Genomic DNA, 22,224 nt, shown 5'->3' with positions numbered 1-22,224 from the left:
CCCTTGTAAAGTTATACTGCTGTATGTAGATATTTTATCTCTGACTGTTTCCCCACTAAGGCAGAGTAACCCAAAGATGGAAATATTCACCATCATTCATTCAATTATTGTCTTGTCTGAAGTGCTGACATCAGTTCTGATGTCCACTATCTCTCCTCTAGAGTGCCAACTCTGCACTTCTAACCTCTAGGACTCGGTTTCCCCTGAATTTCATAAAAGTTACCTTGCTAACATTCCAATAGCATGTCTATTGAAAAACCACTCGTCTAAATTCATTCCTACCCAACATGCTCATACAAGCCCCTAAATTTCAATGCTGCCTTTATCCTCTCCTTCCAACTGCTCCTGGGATGACCTCTACCCCTCCTATCTACCTTCCAAGAGTTATACACCCTTTTTGCCATCCTATCTTACCCTCTATCCTCTTTAAATGCTCAAACCACCTCAGGCCCTCTCCCCTGAATGATTCCACACCATCTTCTAATTTCTGCATTCCAACCTCTGCATAATATTCACAGCGTACATTGATCTTAAACATATCCCCATTGCCTCTAACTTCCTAGATGCAATGTTCAAAGCCCATTCAAACGTATTGGTATTGCTACCCTGTACCAGAGTACAGTATAGTGATACCAAAATAAGTTTTTCTTCTGACCTCCAGAAGATAAACTTTTCTTTCTACAGATCCCTCAACACACTACCTATCTTTTCTCCCTTCATTTATTCAGTGGTTTGTCTCATTTTTCATAGATCTTTCGTTGATATGTCCAGTCCCATATATTTGAACATGTTTATTTCCTCCATTCTACCTCCCTGCAATCTGATACTCAGTCTATCATTGCCTAGATTTTTTTTTTGTTCCCTCATCAACCTTGATATTTCCTATGCTCACTTTTAATCTTCTACATACTGTATGTTACCAAATTTCTCCACCAAATTTAGAAACTTCTCTTCAGAATTTTCCAAAAGAACCATGTCATTGACAAAGAGCAACTGACAACTCTGTTCAAATTCATTATTGATGTTATATAAAATTTAACTTTTAAGTGAAAAATCACAGATGCAGAAACATACAAAGCAAGTGAGTGGATACTTACATTCAATTTGCCTTACCATGCTCCATGCTAGAACCAGCAACCCCTCAAGGAAGGTTCCTTGATGTTGGTGAGGGGCTCTTGATTTAGGGAATTGGATCTGTGCTCCAGTTTCCCGAATTAAGCCTGAATGCCTTCCACATCCCCCCCCCCCCAGGCGCTGTATAATCCTCCGGGTTTAGCACTTCCCCTTGATTATAATAATAATAGAACCAGCAAGTCTTTGTAACAAAGCAGCCAGTTCTCTCTCTCCCCCTCAGGATATTATATAATAGTCCTATAATCATGACAAATACATTTATTCACAAATACTACAATTAGTATATTCACTTTTGGGCATTCTTCCACACAATATTATGCAAAAAAAATAACAAAAAGCATTCAATAAATCCAAGGCAAATCTTCAGAAGCAGCCTTGCTCGCACCTATGTCACAGCCTAGTTGGGTTCGTCAAACCTGCGAGGCTTCGACCCGTTACACTTGCACTGTTTAGGTCATCCCACACAGTGCTTGACATTGGTCTCAAAGACACTGAAAATAAAAATGGAATAGGACAATAATAGGATACAACATACATCAGAAAAACATTACTTACAGTTAAAATGTTCTGACTGACTGCTGTTTCTGTTTTACATTCTCAGCATGAGGTGCTTTCTCCTACTCTATTTTCATAGTTTCTACCATCATTTTGACTTAAATCATGTAGAGGTGCTAAAAGATTATGTTATTTCTCAATTCCTATTCTTAATGGACCCACTAACCTATTTTCACTCATACAACTTATACCCCAGAATATTCACCTGATACAGCTTATCTCCTTTGATTATTATCATCATCATAACTAAGCACTAAACCCACAAGGGTCATACAGTGCTGCTTATCTCCTTTCAATATCGGAGATTTTATACTCGGTTACTTTTCTGTGTAATGGGCTCCACTCTATTAGCAAGAGCAAGCAAGGCTGAAGCGGCACCATACATAGATCAACAGAATACTTTTAATTATTCAAATTACCCAGTAAAATGCAAGCTCAACTTACAAAATCTAAGCTAATTTTTGTCTAATTATGTGCAGGTATCTCTAACCGGTCTGTATAGCCCTTGTGGCTTAGCGCTTCTTTTTGATTATAATAATAATAATCTCTAACCGGTAACCCATTTTCCTGTATAAATTACTAAATGTAATTAAGGAACACTTTCGTTTCTTCTCTTTTTGAATCGCCTGCCTTGATGGGAAACAGCCAATGTATTAACCCTTTCAGGGTCCACAGGCCCTCTCAGAGACTTGTTCTCAGGGTCGCCCAAATTTCAAAAAAAAAAAAATTATTTTTTCTTGTGAAAAGATAATCTTTTCCCGATCATAATGACACCAAAAGTATGAAATTTGATGGAAAACTTACGGAATTATGCTCTCGCGAAGTTAGCGGTCTCGACAATGTTTACGCATCGGCGATTTTGCCCACTTTGAGCCCTATTTTCAGCCAATTCTGGCGTACTAGTCAACAAAAATCATAACTATTTCGCTAGAACTCCATTTTTTCTATAGAATGAGTACAAGAAACCACCAATTTACCGATTTCAACTATCCAATACAATGGTCAGAATTTAGCAATTTTGCCAATTTCACACAAATTTCAAAAGATGCCAATTTCCAAATAGGGTCCAAAATAAACAAGAGAGACATTCCTGGCACTAAAATAAAATTTCCTCTGTTCATTAGTCACGTCCCCAGGCCCCTCTTACTTTTTTTTGCTTTCCACTTTGAATTTTTATTCTCACAAAAAAATAAGATTTACTGTTATGCAGACTACTGCATTAGTGTAGAAATGGTATAAATAATATCAGCGCACTTATGAAAGAATATTAGACTCGCCAGTTGACGTGTATTGGACGCTTAGCATGATTTGTTTACTTTTGAACTTTGGTAAAAATCGAACATTTCTGCTACTTTGAGCTCAGTTCCAAGGTACTTTTCATTGTAAAACCAGTCAAAATCATCTCAATTTCTGTAATATGTCTTCCATTCTATACAATGAGACCAGGAAAACTAGAATACAACAATAAATACCATACAAAAATAAAGTGCAAAGTGTCTGCTTTAATCTAAAAACACAGTCAAAGTTTTTTTTTCCTCATTACGCACAGTGTGCTGCAGGATTTTTTTTTTATACTGCACACACTGACCACATAGACCCATTCTTTCATATGTAGGCCTACCAGCTTTCTCTCACTTGATTTGAAGGTGCTAGAATTTATGCGTACTAGTACGTCATGGACACTGGTGCGTAAGCCGTACTAGTACGTCCAAAACCCTGAAAGGGTTAAAGACAAAAAAATCTAACCTGGCAGTTGTTGGTAGCTGGAATGTGTGGATGTTGTCACAGATCACAGGTCATGGTCTGTGACATGTGCAGAGGTGTCAGCATGAGCTCAAAAGCAGCATCCTTTAAATTTGCTCCTCTTAAGTTTGCCTCTTGCAGATCACTCCCAGATAAGTCACAGTTCTGGTAAAAAAAAAGAAATGAAATATGAACATGAAAGAAAGAGACTCCATAGGAAACTTACGTGAAGAAAAGAGCTGACAAAAGTGTGAGAGTTCAAAGACAATATGAATGACTGAATATGTTTGTTATCAAAGCTATGTTTATAGAGTAGTGAGCTGTATAGCCCTTGTGGCTTAGCGCTTCTTTTTGATTATAATAATAATAATAATAGAGTAGTGAGCTGTGTCCTGACTAATGATGACCACTACTTGTGAGTTAAGGATTTACACAAGTGATATGCCAGGCAACAGTGCTAGATCTACTCAGAAGTCAAATATACTATGACACCAAAAGAACATTAAATTTTCTCCAAAGTCTGTTGAGAGATGAACCCACCTCAAGGTCTGCACCAGCAAGTACAGCTGCACGCAGGTCACAGTTCTTGAGGTTTGCATTCTTGAGTGTGGCAACTCGCAAATTAACACCTGCTAGCATGCTGCCCTCCAGCACAGCACCACGCAAGTTGACACCTTCAAAATCAATCATATACATTATATTTTTTATTAACTTATAAACTATGAAATCCTTTACTTAATTTTAATATTACCAATACCTATTTTATAAATAATGAAAATAAACATAATATATTCTAGATCTGAATGTCAAGTCATGAAGATGATGTACTTACATATATTAGTATTTATATTAGTAATACAGCCTTTCTTTTTTAAAAGATTGAGGCACAGGTTAAGTGCAAGTGAATAGAAATGGTTTTCAATAAAAGTAGACCTAAGACATTGATGAATGTTGCTACAACTGTAGTTTAAACAGTTACATTATTATTATTATTATAATCAAGGGGGAAGCGCTAAACCCGGAGGATTATACAGCGCCTGGGGGGGGGATGTGGAAGGCATTCAGGCTTAATTCGGGGAACTGGAGCACAGATCCAATTCCCTCAATCAAGAGCCCCTCACCAACATCAAGGAACCTTCCTTGAGGGGTTAAACAGTTACAGATTTTAAGAGAAGTGAATGTTATGAGGGTCTGGGAAAGGTGTGTTCTAAAAGATAACTATGGTAATCTGATACAAAAACAAGAGTTGCTATAACTGCTGTCTGGAAATAACAGTATTACCTGTAGATTTGGAAGAAGAGTTTGAAAGGTATCTGGAAGAACATGGAAAAAAAAAAGTTGGAAGTTGATACAAAATAAACTGAGTGAAAGAAATTTATAAGGAATGAGAGCCTTGAGGTCTGACTTGAAGAAATGAGTTGGAGTGTGAGCAAGGTAATATTCTGTGAAGGGAACCAAGAAAACCAGTTAGCCAGACTTGAGTCCTGAAGATGGGAGTATTGTGCCTGCATTCTAAAGGAGGGGTTTAGGATATTTGCTGTTTGAAGTAACATCTTAACTGTCATATTTTTGTGCCTCTGGCAAGACAGTGACAGTGTTAATGATGATGAAAGTGATTCTTTTTTGGGTCACCCTGCCTCAGTGGTAGACAGCCAGCACTTAAAAAAAATTATAAATAGAGACCATCAACATTTAGGGTTGTTAAAGATGAGGTAAATCACAAAATAAACAGAAAAGAAAATAGAAACAAAAGTCTGCTAATGAATGACAAAAAAAAATCTACAAAAAGTGGTTGACTATACTAACAGATTTAGAAAAAAAACAGAACAAGCCATGAAAATCCAAAATAAACTATACAGAATTATAATAAAGAGTGCCATCAATGCTTGCCTTCACAATTGGAACGTGTTCCTGCTGGGTCTTCAAAGTTACATGCACGCAAATTTGCAGACTCAAGGTTTGCACAGAGAAGCTTCACATTAAGTAGCTGTGCTCCTTCCAAGTTGGCTCCACAGAGGTTGGCACGCTCCAGACAGCACCCATTCATGTTGGCGCCCGCCAAGTTGCACCGTGACAGATCTGCGAACTGAGTACAAGATGATGGGCCAAATACTGCATTTCCTAGAAGAATATGTAACCAACTAATTGAGGTATTTCCTCCTGTTGTCACAACAGAGCTCAGCTTCACTCCAGGAACACTCAAGGAACACACAACACACACCACTGTAAGCAGTGAATATAACAGTAGTTCCCTACCAAGAATGATCAAAAAGAGAAAACATATTCATCATAGCTTATTTAACCCTTTCAGGGTCCAGAGGCCAAATTTCAAAAGGTGCACCAGTGTCCAAGAATTTTCAAAAAATAATTTTGTTATTTTTCGAATGAAATGGCAGAGAATCTTTTTCTGAAGGTAATAAAGCAAAAAGTACGAAATTTGATGGAAAATTGACGAAATTATGCTCTCGCGAATTTTGATGTGGCAGCGATATTTACGCATCGGCAATTTTGCGGACTTTGACTCCCATTTTAGGCCAATTACATTATTCCAGTCGACCAAATTCTTAGCTATTTCACTAGTATTACTTCTATTCTATCGACTGAGCACAAGAATTCGCCAACTCAACTGTTCCAACTACAAAATAAAGTGATCAGAAATTGGTAATTTGGTCAATTTAATGCAAAGTTCAAAATACTCCAATTTCAAAATAGGGTCCAGAATAAACAATGCAGACATTCCTGGCACTAAACTAACATTTCCTCTGTTCATTAGTTATGTTTTCAGGCTTTACTAATGAATTCCATTTTGATTTTTCATTCACATAATGAATTTTTATTCAAACCAAAAAATAGAAGATTTACTGTTATGCAATATTGTAATAATTGTATGAATAATATCAGCACATTTGTGAACGTATATTAGATGCACCAGCAGGCGTGTATTAGACATGTGAGGTCATTTGTTTACTCTTGAACATCAGCAAACATTTAACATTTCTGCTACTTTGAGCTCAGTTTCAAGCCATTTCCAGTATTAACCATTTCAGAGTCGAGAGGCCCTCTTCTAAACTCGTTCTCAGGGTCGAAAATTTTTTGGAAAAAAAAAAAAAAGATTTTTTCTTATGAAATGAGAGAGAATCTTTTCCCGATCATAATGACACCAAAAGTATGAAATTTGATGGAAAACTTACGGAATTATGCTCTCACGAAGTTAGCGGTCTCAACGATGTTTAAGCATCGGCAATTCTGCCCACTTTGAGCCCTATTTTCGGCCAATTCCTGTGTACTAGTCAACAAAAATCATATTTATTTCGCTAGAACTCCATTTTGTCTATCGAATGAGTACAAGAAACCACCCATTTACCAATTTCAACTATCCAATAAAGTGGTTAGAAATTGGCAATTTTGCCAATTTCACACAAATTTCAGATGCCAATTTCCAAATAGGGTCCAGAATAAACAAGAAAGACATTCCTGGCACTAAAATAGCAAGTTTTCTGTTCATTAGTCACATCCCCAGGCCCCTCTTACATTTCTTTTGTTTTCCACTTTGAATTTTTATTCTCACAAAAAGTAGAAGATTTACTGTTATGCAGACTACTGCATTAGTGTAGAAATGGTATAAATAATATCAGCACACTTGTGAAAGAATATTAGACTCACCAGTTGATGTGTATTGGACACGTGGCATGACTTGTTTACTTTTGAACTTTGGTAAAAATCGAACATTTCTGCTAATTTGAGCTCATTTCAAGGTCCTTTTCATTGTGAAACCATCTCAATTTCTGTAAAATGTGTTCCATTCTATAAAATGAGACCAAGAAATCGCAAATACAACTATAAAAAACATACGAAAAAACACTGCAAAGTCGCTGTTTTAATCGAAAATTATGGTCTCAGTTTTTTCTCTCATTATGCATTATGTGCTGCAGGATTTGTTTTATATGGTGCACACATACCACATAGATGTATTCTCTCATATCAAGGCCAAAATTTACTGCTCACAGCTTATCAGAGCGAGCTGAGCTCATGACGTAGATCTACGATTTGGACCCTCAATGTAAAGCCGTAGATCTACGGCACGGACCCTCAAGGGGTTAACAACTCTCTTGCCTGAAGTGCATGAACATCATAACTCAAATGACTCTCTGAAATAACTTTCGTATTGCTCAGCCTGGTCGACCAGGCTAGCACCAGACAAGCCTAGTGATAGCCCAGGAGTAGAAGCTCTATAACTCATCAAAGGTATGAATAATAGAGTTTCTCCAAGTTATACCTTAAAGTTAATGTTTCGAAGGTCTAGCTTGGAAAGGTCAGCTCCACGTAGATTGATTCCTTGAAATCTAAGCTCGTCTTTGTGGTGTGTTGTAATGAGTGCATCTACAACTTGCTGTCTAGTGAGAGGCTCCAGTTCTTGTGTCTCTTCCCGAGAAGTAATGAGAGCTTCCAGCACAGGCACAGCAGACTCTATGCCAAAGAAACGGGCTTCCTCTAGCACTCCTATAATGAAGGATGGATGCTGATAATGATCATGTTAATGAGTACAGTACCATATCTGGGAAACTACATCAATTAATGTTTAAGTCAAAATTCTATTAACCCTTAAACTGTCCAAACAGATCTACGTTCACATGTGTAGTGCTCCAAAAGTAGATCTATGTTTTTTACAAATGTAAAAAATGTAAAAAATGTAAAAAATGTAAAAAAAAATGTAAAAAAAAATGTAAAAAAAAATGTAAAAAAAAAAAAGAAGGTCTACGTTTTTTTACATACTTTCAAATGTTGAAAAAACGAAGATCTACGTTTGGACAGTTTAAGGGTTAAAAGGTTATGTACTTTATTTTACAATCTTTAATTAATACTTCATATACGTAAAATAAATTTAAATACAGAAAAATATCTTGGCTTAAAATTTAAATAACCTGAGTGACTTTCTGCTATCATGATTGCATAACTGAACCTCAACTTCCAGTTGTTTTAACTATGTTGATGTTTATCATGAGTAGTTATATAAATTAATAACGTGTATATCCCTTTGCCAGGTATGTTACATAAACTAGATAGTCCTGCTCCTTCGATAACATGAGAAATGTTAACAAAAAAAATTGTGCACTATTTAATCTTTACTACAAGAAAAGAGGAATTATTTCACTGAGGTGAGATAATTCCTCTTTTCATGCCATATTGGAAGGCATGAAACCACAATTTAATGATAATTAAACAATTATTAGTACAATATGAAAGCTTTGTGTGGGTGCCCCTTCATTGCACTCATAGTGGATAGTATCCAGCAGAACAATTAGTAATGATTAATCAATTTTTTCCTAACACTGTCCATTTCCCACTAATGTAGGATGACTCAAAGTAAACACATGCTCTAGCTTCCTCTCAAGAAGCACAGGGATATCCCATTCAAATGACATTCCTAACTATGACATCCCCACCCAGCATTCCTCAATGTGAGGTAAGACACATATGCAACAGTTAGGTATCTTTATTTCGAAACGTTTCGCCTACCTAAAGATACCTAACTGTTGCATATGTGTCTTACCTAACAACCTGTCGGTATTTTATACCATTTTAATGTTCATTCCTCAATGTACTTCCCACATCTAGAACCCAAGTCCAACTCTTCTGAATCCTTCTTATGTCACTGTGCTCACACTCCCAACAGCAAGTCAAATCCTAAAGACCATCTGTCTCCACTTTGATCTAACATGCTCACATATGCCTGCTGGATGCTCAAACTCCTTGCCCTCCTTTATACTCTTGTAACTCTTCCTGGAAAGCAAAGTACACTAGCTTCCATCCATTCAAGAGTTATATACAAAACCCACACATATGAGAATGAACTTAAGATGATGTTTTGATTCTACATGGACTGTTGACTGGTCACACAGAGAAAAGCATTTCTGTGTGTGACCGGTCAATGGTCCAAGTCAGACCACAATGTCATCATAAATTTCAGTCTCCTACATTTGGGGGTATTTGTGCATTGTTTCAGTCATGGTATTGTGCCTTTTTCATCAAAGATTTACCAGTATACACCCTCTTGGGTGTATAAGATTCTATACAGTAATAAAATAATAAAGTAACCTTAATAAATGTTTTACAAATGACTCAGGATCATACATATGTAAAGCAAGAACAGTGACAAACATCTCAAAGGAACTCACCTTCAGGATTAATACAGGGATCAAGAATTAAGGTACCATTTCTCAGGAAGTTCAGAAGAGGCTCAAAGTACGTATAAGAACGATCTATGAGGTACGCACCATGGGCATCTCGATTGCTAGGCAGCAGACTACTGTCCTCACAACTAAACATTCTGAAAAGTACACACACTTGCTTGTTGATCTTTTTTAAAGACTAATGTAAGTACCGTATTTTCTGGCATTTAAGGCGCACGACATAAGCGTCATAACGGTACATCAGCAATCATATTCAAGGGCTAATTACCCTCTTACCTAGCACTAAGGCATAACTCAAAGCCTACCCTTGGCCCTGACCTTGAGCATATAAGGCACTGGATGATTTTCCAAAACGTTTTGTGGGATAAAATGCACAACTTATATGCCAAAAAATACGGTGCAAATTAATACAGGATGGCCCCACTTTACAGCACTTTGCTTTATGGAAAGTCACTAATACAGACATTTTAAATAACCCAAAATTCGTTTATGTGGCTCCCTGATTCGCTATTACAGCATCTGCATGCCACTCTGTTCATTTACATCCTCCATGAGCTCCACGTCTCTTGATTGTCTCAAAACTTTCCAAAATTTCAAGTGTTTTAAAGTTGTTGCATATTTTATATATACAGTACATGTATGCTATTGTACTTATGTGTACCAGTACCTAAATAAACATACACACTGGCATGCAGGCACACATTAAAATAGCTAAGAGTGTCACACTAGTGTTGAAGATGAAATAATAATAATAATAATAATAATAATAATAATAATAATAATAATAATAATAATTCTAGGTAGTAGGTTGGTAGACAGCAACCGCCCAGGAAGGTACTACCGTCCTGCCAAGTGAGTGTAAAACGAAAGCCTGTAACTGTTTTACATGATGGTAGGATTGCTGGTGTTCATTTTTCTGTCTCATAAACATGCAAGGTTTCAGGTACGTCTTGCTACTTCTACTTACACTTAGGTCACACTACACATACATGTACAAGCATATATATATATATATACACCCCTCTGGGTTTTCTTCTATTTTCTTACTAGTTCTTGTTCTTGTTTATTTCCTCTTATCTCCATGGGGAAGTGGAACAGAATTCTTCCTCCGTAAGCCATGCGTGTTGTAAGAGGCGACTAAAATGCCAGGAGCAAGGGGCTAGTAACCCCTTCTCCTGTATAAATTACTAAATTTAAAAAGAGAAACTTTCATTTTTCTTTTTGGGCCACCCTGCCTTGGTGGGATACGGCCGGTTTGTTGAAAGAATAATAATAATAATAATAATTGCTCTGGAGTGCTTTAAATGTCATACATTATGTTATTATAGGCATTTGTTATTAACACACCTATGATATTTTTTCAAATATATATAAGAAACAAGCTACATATCATATGAACCTAATACATTACAACCATAGAAGAATAAATAGAGAAATATGCGATGTCGTTGCCAGGCTGCTTGTAGAAGTGATGGCAACAATTAAGTTTTCTCTTGTCCAACACCAGAGAAGCTGTGTACAGTATAGTATAACTGGGGTAAATGTGGAAAAATATTCCTTTAGTATGCCTTCACTCATAGCATCATTTGCTCTAAAAATAGTGTGTTGCATGAGAATGGGAGTGCTGTTATTTATTCTGCTTCACCAATGTGAAGACAACTTGTATACAAAGTAAGGTGTTTGTATTGTGGAGGATGAAAAGCTTCACAAATACATGCACAATGCAAAATGAGCGTGTATGAAAAGTGAATAGGTATTAATACGTGTCTGTCTGACCACCCACTACCTGTTCACTCTAATAATAATAATAATAATACTTGCTCTGTGGCACTTTAAATATTGCATATTACATTACTATAAACATTATCATTAATCCATTTATGACTTTTTTTAAAAATTATATAAGAAATACACTATATATCATATAAACAAAATATATACAATCACAGTAAAACAAATAAACATAGTTGTGATGTGTGGTAGCCGGGAGGTCTACCAAACCGAACTTCCTTCAATAAATACTACTCACCTCTCACCCTACATTAAGACTACAAATATTTTAAGGCAAGTAATGAATGTACTGTATGCACCTTTTACCCTTTTATTGTTTTTCATGCCTAGTTCTATTGCTAACTTAATATAAAAGTGAAAAAAGGTTGATTCGCTGTACGGCAGTAGTCCGAGACCTAACCCACCGTATAAGCGGGGCCCTCCTGTTATCTAATAAAATGTAACACAGTATATCATGATTTTTCATATTCATAAAAATACCAACATGAATAACCAACATTTTATTATTACAAAAGTAATAATTAAACTGTCAAAAACCACAAATAAACATAGAAAATTTTACTTTGCCAGCATGGAGTTTGGTTCTTTGGTGACTAGTGTGGCACGTGTGGTGGTGAAGATCTGGCCGCCTACATTAAGTGTGACCCAGTCATTTGTGGGTGAAGCTCCACCTTGAGAAATGCAACGCTCTATGAGTTTGCAAGGGTAACACGAGAAAATCCTGAATGTTGTAAATATATTATATTTTAAATAAAATAACCTATGAACCTTATGATCTATTTTGTAACAATCCTTTCAACATCTTTAATTTTACTGAAGTTCTTAAAAGTGCGGACACTAAACTAACCACATCCAAACATGGGTACAGCATAACATAGCATATTGCATTTTAAACAATTGTTTTAGCATCTGCTTATCCATATAATTATGTACTTAAAAGCTATCTTAACCCTCTTTCTCTTATAATTATTAGCTTAAAGTACATTTTAACACCTACATGCAGTTAGTTAGTTAGTTTAATATGTTTATTATGCACCCCATACCCATCCTGTGGGCGGTACCAGTGATAAATACTGCATCAATTTTTTTTAACCATGTTTTTCCTGTCACTGTTTTTGCTACTTGCCATTTGTTAATAAATTTACCTTCTTTGAGGAAAAGCCTAACTTTTATCCCAAAGTGGGAAGCAAAATAAGCAAACTATAAGACCAAGTGTAAATATTAGAGTATTTATACAGAGACCAATACTAACTGCAGGCAGAAGGTGGGGTGCCTATACAGAGTGGGGTCATCCTGGCACCAACGTGACCAGGTGGCCTAACACCTGGACTCGGCTGAACCGGCAGCTGGAAGTCTTCACCCTCTGACACATACAAGATATCATCATCTCTGTTAAAACAAAGCAACAGTGTTACACAAAAATAGCCTTACATTAAAATTATGCTGCTAGTATCAAGATTCATCTACTGTATTTTAGAATCAAACTGCTAGTATCAACAGTGGCAGCTCATCCATAGGAGCTGCAGAGCTACAGTCCCCCCAGATGCTCACTGCCAAACGTATGACTTCATCAACCTTACACTAAAATAATTTGCAACTGACAAATATATTACAAGAAAAATCTGTTGTATGTTGTTTTCAATGTACATATAAGGAAACTTTTTATTTTTTTGTTGAAATGAGACAAAAAATGATTAAAAATAGAAGTTTGATGCCGTACAACAGTATAGGTACTGGTGCTACAAGCCACCTCTGAGTATCAAGATTCATCATCTGTATTTTAGAATCAAGCTGCTAGTATCAAGTGTCATCCACTGTATTTTAGAATCAAGCTGCTAGTATCAAAATTCATCCACTGTATTTTAGAATCAAGCTGCTAGTATCAAGTGTCATCCACTGTATTTTAGAATCAAGCTGCTAGTATCAAGTGTCATCCACTGTATTTTAGAATCAAGCTGCTAGTATCAAGTGTCATCCACTGTATTTTAGAATCAAGCTGCTAGTATCAAGATTCATCTACTATATTTTAGAATCAAGCTGCTAGTATCAAGATTCATCATCTGTATTTTAGAATCAAGCTGCTAGTATCAAGTGTCATCCACTGTATTTTAGAATCAAGCTGCTAGTATCAAAATTCATCCACTGTATTTTAGAATCAAGCTGCTAGTATCAAGTGTCATCCACTGTATTTTAGAATCAAGCTGCTAGTATCAAGTGTCATCCACTGTATTTTAGAATCAAGCTGCTAGTATCAAGTGTCATCCACTGTATTTTAGAATCAAGCTGCTAGTATCAAGATTCATCTACTATATTTTAGAATCAAGCTGCTAGTATCAAGATTCATCTACTATATTTTAGAATCAAGCTGCTAGTATCAAGTGTCATCCACTGTATTTTAGAATCAAGCTGCTAGTATCAAGTGTCATCCACTGTATTTTAGAATCAAGCTGCTAGTATCAAGATTCATCTACTATATTTTAGAATCAAGCTGCTAGTATCAAGTGTCATCCACTGTATTTTAGAATCAAGCTGCTAGTATCAAGTGTCATCCACTGTATTTTAGAATCAAGCTGCTAGTATCAAGTGTCATCCACTGTATTTTAGAATCAAGCTGCTAGTATCAAGATTCATCTACTATATTTTAGAATCAAGCAGCTAGTATCAAGATTCATCTACTATATTTTAGAATCAAGCTGCTAGTATCAAGTGTCATCCACTGTATTTTAGAATCAAGCTGCTAGTATCAAGTGTCATCCACTGTATTTTAGAATCAAGCTGCTAGTATCAAGTGTCATCCACTGTATTTTAGAATCAAGCTGCTAGTATCAAGTGTCATCCACTGTATTTTAGAATCAAGCTGCTAGTATCAAGATTCATCTACTATATTTTAGAATCAAGCTGCTAGTATCAAGATTCATCATCTGTATTTTAGAATCAAGCTGCTAGTATCAAGTGTCATCCACTGTATTTTAGAATCCAGCTGCTAGTATCAAAATTCATCCACTATATTTTAGAATCAAGCTGCTAGTATCAAGATTCATCATCTGTATTTTAGAATCAAGCTGCTAGTATCAAGTGTCATCCACTGTATTTTAGAATCAAGCTGCTAGTATCAAAATTCATCCACTGTATTTTAGAATCAAGCTGCTAGTATCAAGTGTCATCCACTGTATTTTAGAATCAAGCTGCTAGTATCAAGTGTCATCCACTGTATTTTAGAATCAAGCTGCTAGTATCAAGATTCATCTACTATATTTTAGAATCAAGCTGCTAGTATCAAGATTCATCATCTGTATTTTAGAATCAAGCTGCTAGTATCAAGTGTCATCCACTGTATTTTAGAATCAAGCTGCTAGTATCAAAATTCATCCACTGTATTTTAGAATCAAGCTGCTAGTATCAAGTGTCATCCACTGTATTTTAGAATCAAGCTGCTAGTATCAAGTGTCATCCACTGTATTTTAGAATCAAGCTGCTAGTATCAAGTGTCATCCACTGTATTTTAGAATCAAGATGCTAGTATCAAGATTCATCTACTATATTTTAGAATCAAGCTGCTAGTATCAAGATTCATCCACTGTATTTTAGAATCAAGATGCTAGTATCAAGTGTCATCCACTGTATTTTAGAATCAAGCTGCTAGTATCAAGTGTCATCCACTGTATTTTAGAATCAAGCTGCTAGTATCAAGTGTCATCCACTGTATTTTAGAATCAAGCTGCTAGTATCAAGTGTCATCCACTGTATTTTAGAATCAAGCTGCTAGTATCAAGTGTCATCCACTGTATTTTAGAATCAAGATGCTAGTATCAAGATTCATCCACTGTATTTTAGAATCAAGCTGCTAGTATCAAGTGTCATCCACTGTATTTTAGAATCAAGCTCCTAGTATCAAGATTCATCTACTATATTTTAGAATCAAGCTGCTAGTATCAAGTGTCATCCACTGTATTTTAGAATCAAGCTGCTAGTATCAAGTGTCATCCACTGTATTTTAGAATCAAGCTGCTAGTATCAAGTGTCATCCACTGTATTTTAGAATCAAGCTGCTAGTATCAAGATTCATCTACTATATTTTAGAATCAAGCTGCTAGTATCAAGATTCATCTACTATATTTTAGAATCAAGCTGCTAGTATCAAGTGTCATCCACTGTATTTTAGAATCAAGCTGCTAGTATCAAGTGTCATCCACTGTATTTTAGAATCAAGCTGCTAGTATCAAGATTCATCTACTATATTTTAGAATCAAGCTGCTAGTATCAAGATTCATCTACTATATTTTAGAATCAAGCTGCTAGTATCAAGATTCATCTACTATATTTTAGAATCAAGCTGCTAGTATCAAGATTCATCTACTATATTTTAGAATCAAGCTGCTAGTATCAAGTGTCATCCACTGTATTTTAGAATCAAGATGCTAGTATCAAGCTTCTATTATTATTATTATTATTATTATCACACTGGCCGATTCCCACCAAGGCAGGGTGGCCCGAAAAAGAAAAACTTTCACCATCATTCACTCCATCACTGTCTTGCCAGAAGGATGCTTTACACTACAGTTTTTAAACTGCAACATTAACACCCCTCCTTCAGAGTGCAGGCACTGTACTTCCCATCTCCAGGACTCAAGTCCGGCCTGCCGGTTTCCCTGAATCCCTTCATAAATGTTACTTTGCTCACACTCCAACAGCACGTCAAGTATTAAAAACCATTTGTCTCCATTCACTCCTATCAAACACGCTCACGCATGCCTGCTGGAAGTCCAAGCCCCTCGCACACAAAACCTCCTTTACCCCCTCCCTCCAACCTTTCCTAGGCCGACCCCTACCCCGCCTTCCTTCCACTACAGACTGATACACTCTTGAAGTCGTTCTGTTTCGCTCCATTCTCTCTACATGTCCGAACCACCTCAACAACCCTTCCTCAGCCCTCTGGACAACAGTTATACAACAGTATATTAGAACCAAGTTGCCACTATCAAGATTTTCATTCACCATACATAAGAATCAAACAGATAGTATCAAGTTTCATCTAACACACATTAACCCTTTCATTGTAGGGACCCTTGATTCTTAAAAATCAAGTTCTTAGTATAAATCTATGTCTACCATACACTACTCACATATAAAGATGGGTAATCTCTTACCTAATGAGTCTGATATCATCAATAAGACCTCCCTGAGGGGTGTAGAGATGTGCAGCTCTGATGGCCAACTTCTGTGAGGCTGCTGCAAGCAAGTCATCTAAGGAGTGTGTCACCAGCACCACCTGCAGGAGACCAACAGATTAACACCTCCACCTACAGGAGACTAATTGATAAATGCTTCCACCTACAGGAGACTAATTGATAAATGCTTCCACCTACAGGAGACCAAAAGTTTAACAGTTTCAGTAAACTTCAACTGCTCTCTAGCCAAGGAAGCATTGCAATTACATATTTGTTAAACATGACTGAAGTTAAACCACTCAGTACAATGTAATTGATGGTGACCCCTGACAACTTCAACAACAAAAACAGTAATCAAAATACTGCAGGATCCGAGCGATCAGCCAAAGGCTGACTGCTCAGATTGAAGAATGGGTGCTCGCAAGATCCACCAATCTCGTAAATTAGGTATACTATAGAACAAATTAACAACCAGGAATATCAACTTTGATTTCATATATAAAGCATGCTTAATACACAGTGATGTGTACTCATGAGCAACAAGGTAAGTGTTTACCCTATAAAATAATTATTGTTTTTAAAATTAAAATACTGTATCTTAATTAATTTTTGAAATGTATCTAATATTTTGCTTATTTGTTATTTATGTTTCTGTGAATCTAATCTTGGTTTAAAAGGAGTTTAAACTTTTGAAACTTGTTAAACAGGATTTGATACTTTAAAAATCTGTCCTTGTAAGTTTATTTAGGTACAGGTACACATAAGTACAATGGTCACACATAGTGTAAATTACTTAGGATAACCCAAAAAAGTCAAAGTGACTTATTTCCATGCAAAATTTAATTTTCAGTATCATCATCCACTGTTTTGGTGGGTAAAATGATAATGCATCACTGCTAGAAGTAAGAGAAACATTATTAACTTAAACTGGCTATATTAAAATACCTAAGTGATTTATAATTGCTTTCTCCAAGCTTTTCATCAACCTCAAGATCATTTATCAGAGATTCCTTGTTTGTAACAGCCAAGTCCAGCCATTTATTTTCCCTAGTTTGTTCTGACACAACTTGTTTAAAAAAAAAAAAGTACAGGTCTATTTCAAGAAAGTCACTAGACTCTTAAACACCCTGTCAAATTACTCCAATCAGTTTGGCTAAATATTATAGTGTATATCAATGGTACACAAAACTGAGAAATAGTCAAATAAGGGTAATCTGAGGTGCTCATTTCCTCAACTCGGCTAAATCTCAAGAAGAAGCATGAGGGTGGAGATACTATATACTGGAGACAGGTAAAGTGAAGAGATTTGAGGCAGCATCACAGGTGGGAGGAGACCATTAGTGTATGTTAGTAAGTAAGTAAGTAAGTAAGTAAATTTATTCAGGTATACACAAATACAGTTACATAGAATTATCATACATAGCAGCATATGTGTAGAGAACCTAGGATAACCCAAAAAAGTCAGACGGAGTGACTTATTTCCATTGTTAATTTATTTAGGTACAGGTACACATAAGTACAATTATCATACATAGTGTAAATTACCTAGGATAACCCCAAAAAAGTGGCTTATTTCCATTGAGGTCCTTGAAAATAGGTCATGCCAATAGGCAGAGTTGAAGAAGGAACTCTGTACCAAGACACAAGATGCTACTGTCACACACATACATGTATTATATAGTAATGGTATACAGTATTTGTCTAAATTTAAAATTTACATTTTTGTTATGAGATGCCTCAGAAGTTCTGTTCCACAAAGGTTGACTATGCACTACCTAGGTAGACAGTCTGTAGATCACATCTAAGATTAGCAATTCGTGTTCTTCCAGACACTGCAGCTAAACAGTTACCATGTCTGTCCCATCCACTTTCATAGTTGTTTCGATGCAAAAGTTTGAATTTCCTTTACACAAATAATCCACACATAGGAGAGAAGAGCTTACGACAAAGTTTCGGTCTAACCTGGACCATTTACTTTGTAAAGTCTGAACGAAACATAGTCATCAGCTCCTCTCTCCTACGTGCGAGTTATTTTTGTATTGTTCCAGTCACGGTATTGTGTCTTTTTTGTTCTTTAAATTTCCTTTCACAAACAGAGCAATTTCCCAATGGAAATATGTCACTTTGACTTTTTGGGTAATTTACATACATATGATAAACTATGTATGATAATTGCACTTATGTGTACCTGTACCTAAATAAACAGACTTAAATCTGCAGTGGGTGCCTGTGGCTTGGTCATACTAAGGATGATGTGTGGCTCTTGTGGGTTTAGTGCTTAGTTTTGATTGTAATAATAATAATAATAATAATAATTACACTGAGGATCTGGTACCAGTCCCTGGCACTGGTAAAACATTGGGTATGTTTCCTTACACTAGCTGCCCCCATTCACCTAGCAGTCAGTAGGTACCTGGATGTTAGCTGACAGTTCTGGGTGGCATCCTGGGGAGCAAGATTAACCTAGTTCCCAAAATTACTCCACATAACTAGGGACTTTCTTTATAATATGCAAATAATGTTAAATAGGTCCATATCAGTTGTATCATGTAATCTGTAAAAATAAAAATTATTATATGGAATAATTTATATGACTTACTTGGCTTATGCTAAGTAAATCACATATATATGTTTGTATATTATTATATAAAGTCATTACCATTATGTAGGAGAATTATATTTTTTTTTTTATTATTATCACACCGGCCGATTCCCACCAAGGCAGGGTGGCCCGAAAAAGAAAAACTTTCACCATCATTCACTCCATCACTGTCTTGCCAGAAGGGTGCTTTACACTACAGTTTTTAAACTGTAACATTAACACCCCTCCTTCAGAGTGCAGGCACTGTACTTCCCATCTCCAGGACTCAAGTCCGGCCTGCCGGTTTCCCTGAACCCCTTCATAAATGTTACTTTGCTCACACTCCAATAGCACGTCAAGTATTAAAAACCATTTGTCTCCATTCACTCCTATCAAACACGCTCACGCATACCTGCTGGAAGTCCAAGCCCCTCGCACACAAAACCTCCTTTACCCCCTCCCTCCAACCTTTCCTAGGCCGACCCCTACCCCGCCTTCCTTCCACTACAGACTGATACACTCTTGAAGTCACTCTGTTTCGCTCCATTCTCTCTACATGTCCGAACCACCTCAACAACCCTTCCTCAGCCTCTGGACAACAGTTTTGGTAATCCCGCACCTCCTCCTAACTTCCAAACTACGAATTCTCTGCATTATATTCACACCACACATTGCCCTCAGACATGACATCTCCACTGCCTCCAGCCTTCTCCTCGCTGCAACATTCATCACCCATGCTTCACACCCCACCTTCATTCCCCTCTTTGCCTCCAAGGACAAAGTTTTTTGTCTCCACAGACTCCTAAGTGCACCACTCACTCTTTTCCCCTCATCAATTCTATGATTCACCTCATCTTTCATAGACCCATCTGCTGACACGTCCACTCCCAAATATCTGAATACATTCACCTCCTCCATACTCTCTCCCTCCAATCTGATATTCAATCTTTCATTACCTAATCTTTTTGTTATCCTCATAACCTTACTCTTTCCTGTATTCACCTTTAATTTTCTTCTTTTGCACACCCTACCAAATTCATCCACCAATCTCTGCAACTTCTCTTCAGAATCTCCCAAGAGCACAGTGTCATCAGCAAAGAGCAGCTGTGACAACTCCCACTTTGTGTGTGATTCTTTATCTTTTAACTCCACGCCTCTTGCCAAGACCCTCGCATTTACTTCTCTTACAACCCCATCTATAAATATATTAAACAACCACGGTGACATCACACATCCTTGTCTAAGGCCTACTTTTACTGGGAAATAATTTCCCTCTTTCCTACATACTCTAACTTGAGCCTCACCATCCTCGTAAAAACTCTTCACTGCTTTCAGTAACCTACCTCCTACACCATACACCTGCAACATCTGCCACATTGCCCCCCTATCCACCCTGTCATACGCCTTTTCCAAATCCATAAATGCCACAAAGACCTCTTTAGCCTTATCTAAATACTGTTCACTTATATGTTTCACTGTAAACACCTGGTCCACACACCCCTTACCTTTCCTAAAGCCTCCTTGTTCATCTGCTATCCTATTCTCCGTCTTACTCTTAATTCTTTCAATAATAACTCTACCATACACTTTACCAGGTATACTCAGCAGACTTATCCCACTATAATTTTTGCACTCTCTTTTATCCCCTTTGCCTTTATACAAAGGAACTATGCATGCTCTCTGCCAATCCCTAGGTACCCTACCCTCTTCCATACATTTATTAATCACCTAAAATAGTAATTAGAGTACAGTAGATGTAAATAAACTATTAGTAGACATATTGTTCAGACTGAACCAGATCTTAATTATTCAACTATGTAAATAATGTTAATAACTATAACAGATGGAAGGAAGGTGAGGGGAGAGGCAGCTTTACTTCCCCGGATCAAGAGCAACTTCATAAAGGTAAAATGGGTTCCTGGGTGTTAGTGGACTGGTGTGGGTCACATCCTGGATGTTAGTGGACTGGTGTGGGTCACATCCTGGGTGTTAGTGGACTGGTGTGGGTCGCATCCTGGGTGTTAGTGGACTGGTGTGGGTCACATCCTGGGTGTTAGTGGACTGGTGTGGGTCACATCCTGGGTGTTAGTGGACTGGTGTGGGTCACATCCTGGGTGTTAGTGGACTGGTGTGGGTCACATCCTGGGTGTTAGTGGACTGGTGTGGGTCACATCCTGGGTGTTAGTGGACTGGTGTGGGTCACATCCTGGGTGTTAGTGGACTGGTGTGGGTCGCATCCTGGGACAAAATTGACCTAATTTTCGGGAAATGCTCAGCATAACAAGTGACTTTCTATATAGTAGTATGTCACTGATGTCAACTATAGTCTATAAATAATAATATTATTATTATTATTATTATGATGATGATGATGATGATGATGATGATGATGATGATGATGATGATGATGATGATGATGATGATGATGATTGAGACAAGATATTAATAAAGCTCACCTTACCATCCACACCAGAACCATTTCTGAAGATAATTACTCTCTTCATGGTTCACTGTGTCAGTCACTCTGATAACATTATCACCACTCCCTGGCTGTGCTGGCTGACAGGCTGGCTGACAGGCTGGCTGTGCTGGCTGACAGGCTGGCTGTGCTGGCTGTGCTGCCTGGCTGTGCTGGCTGTGCTGGCTGGCTGTGCTGGCTGGCTGTGCTGGCTGTGCTGGCTGGCTGTGTTGGCTGGTTGTGCTGGCTGGCTGTGCTGGCTGACAGGCTGGCTGTGCCGGCTGTTAGCTGGCTGTGCTGGCTGGCTGACAGGCTGCCTGACTGGCTGACAGGCTGGCAGGCTGGCTGGCTGGCTGCCTGACTGACTAGCTGGCTGACAGGCTGACTGACTGGCTGACAGGCTGGCTGACAGGCTGACTGACTGGCTGACAGGCTGGCTGACAGGCTGGCTCACACTTCTTCCTGAGACACAACTGGAGTTAAGGTCATGACGTCACTAGTAATAAGATAAAAGATAACAATATCATTTCCTTGCAAAGTATACAATGTGTAATTACAATTTTGATTTGTCAAATACAAAAAAAAAACACTATAAAGCCGGGG

At 37.4% G+C, this 22,224-nt stretch overlaps 1 protein-coding gene across 3 annotated transcripts; it reads right to left on the bottom strand.

The window, feature by feature from the left end:
* Positions 1–1,376: 1,376 nt before the first annotated feature.
* LOC128684944 (BTB/POZ domain-containing protein KCTD9) lies at positions 1,377–21,843 on the bottom strand. 3 transcript variants are annotated; one of them, XM_053771316.2, is made up of 10 exons: positions 21,620–21,843; positions 16,562–16,683; positions 12,667–12,803; positions 11,977–12,085; positions 9,609–9,760; positions 7,709–7,932; positions 5,323–5,518; positions 3,973–4,106; positions 3,436–3,597; positions 1,377–1,625 (listed from the first exon to the last, which is right to left on the bottom strand). In XM_053771316.2, exons 1-9 carry the CDS (start codon positions 21,665–21,667, stop codon positions 3,472–3,474), a joined length of 1,248 nt encoding a protein of 415 aa, XP_053627291.1. In that variant the 5' UTR covers positions 21,668–21,843; the 3' UTR covers positions 1,377–1,625; positions 3,436–3,471. The 3 variants fall into 3 exon arrangements, with proteins under 3 accessions (XP_053627291.1, XP_053627290.1, XP_053627292.1); XM_053771315.2 differs by having other exon boundaries at positions 1,489–1,625; positions 11,977–12,103; positions 21,620–21,809; XM_053771317.2 differs by having other exon boundaries at positions 1,489–1,625; positions 11,977–12,103; positions 21,625–21,793.
* Between the last annotated feature and the right edge of the window lie 381 nt (positions 21,844–22,224).

The sequence above is a fragment of the Cherax quadricarinatus genome, chromosome 5 (assembly GCF_038502225.1).
Source record: "Cherax quadricarinatus isolate ZL_2023a chromosome 5, ASM3850222v1, whole genome shotgun sequence".
NCBI classification, from domain to species: domain Eukaryota; kingdom Metazoa; phylum Arthropoda; class Malacostraca; order Decapoda; family Parastacidae; genus Cherax; species Cherax quadricarinatus.
The sequence above is the reverse complement of the archived record's forward strand: the minus strand, read 5'-3'. Positions and strand labels throughout refer to the sequence as shown.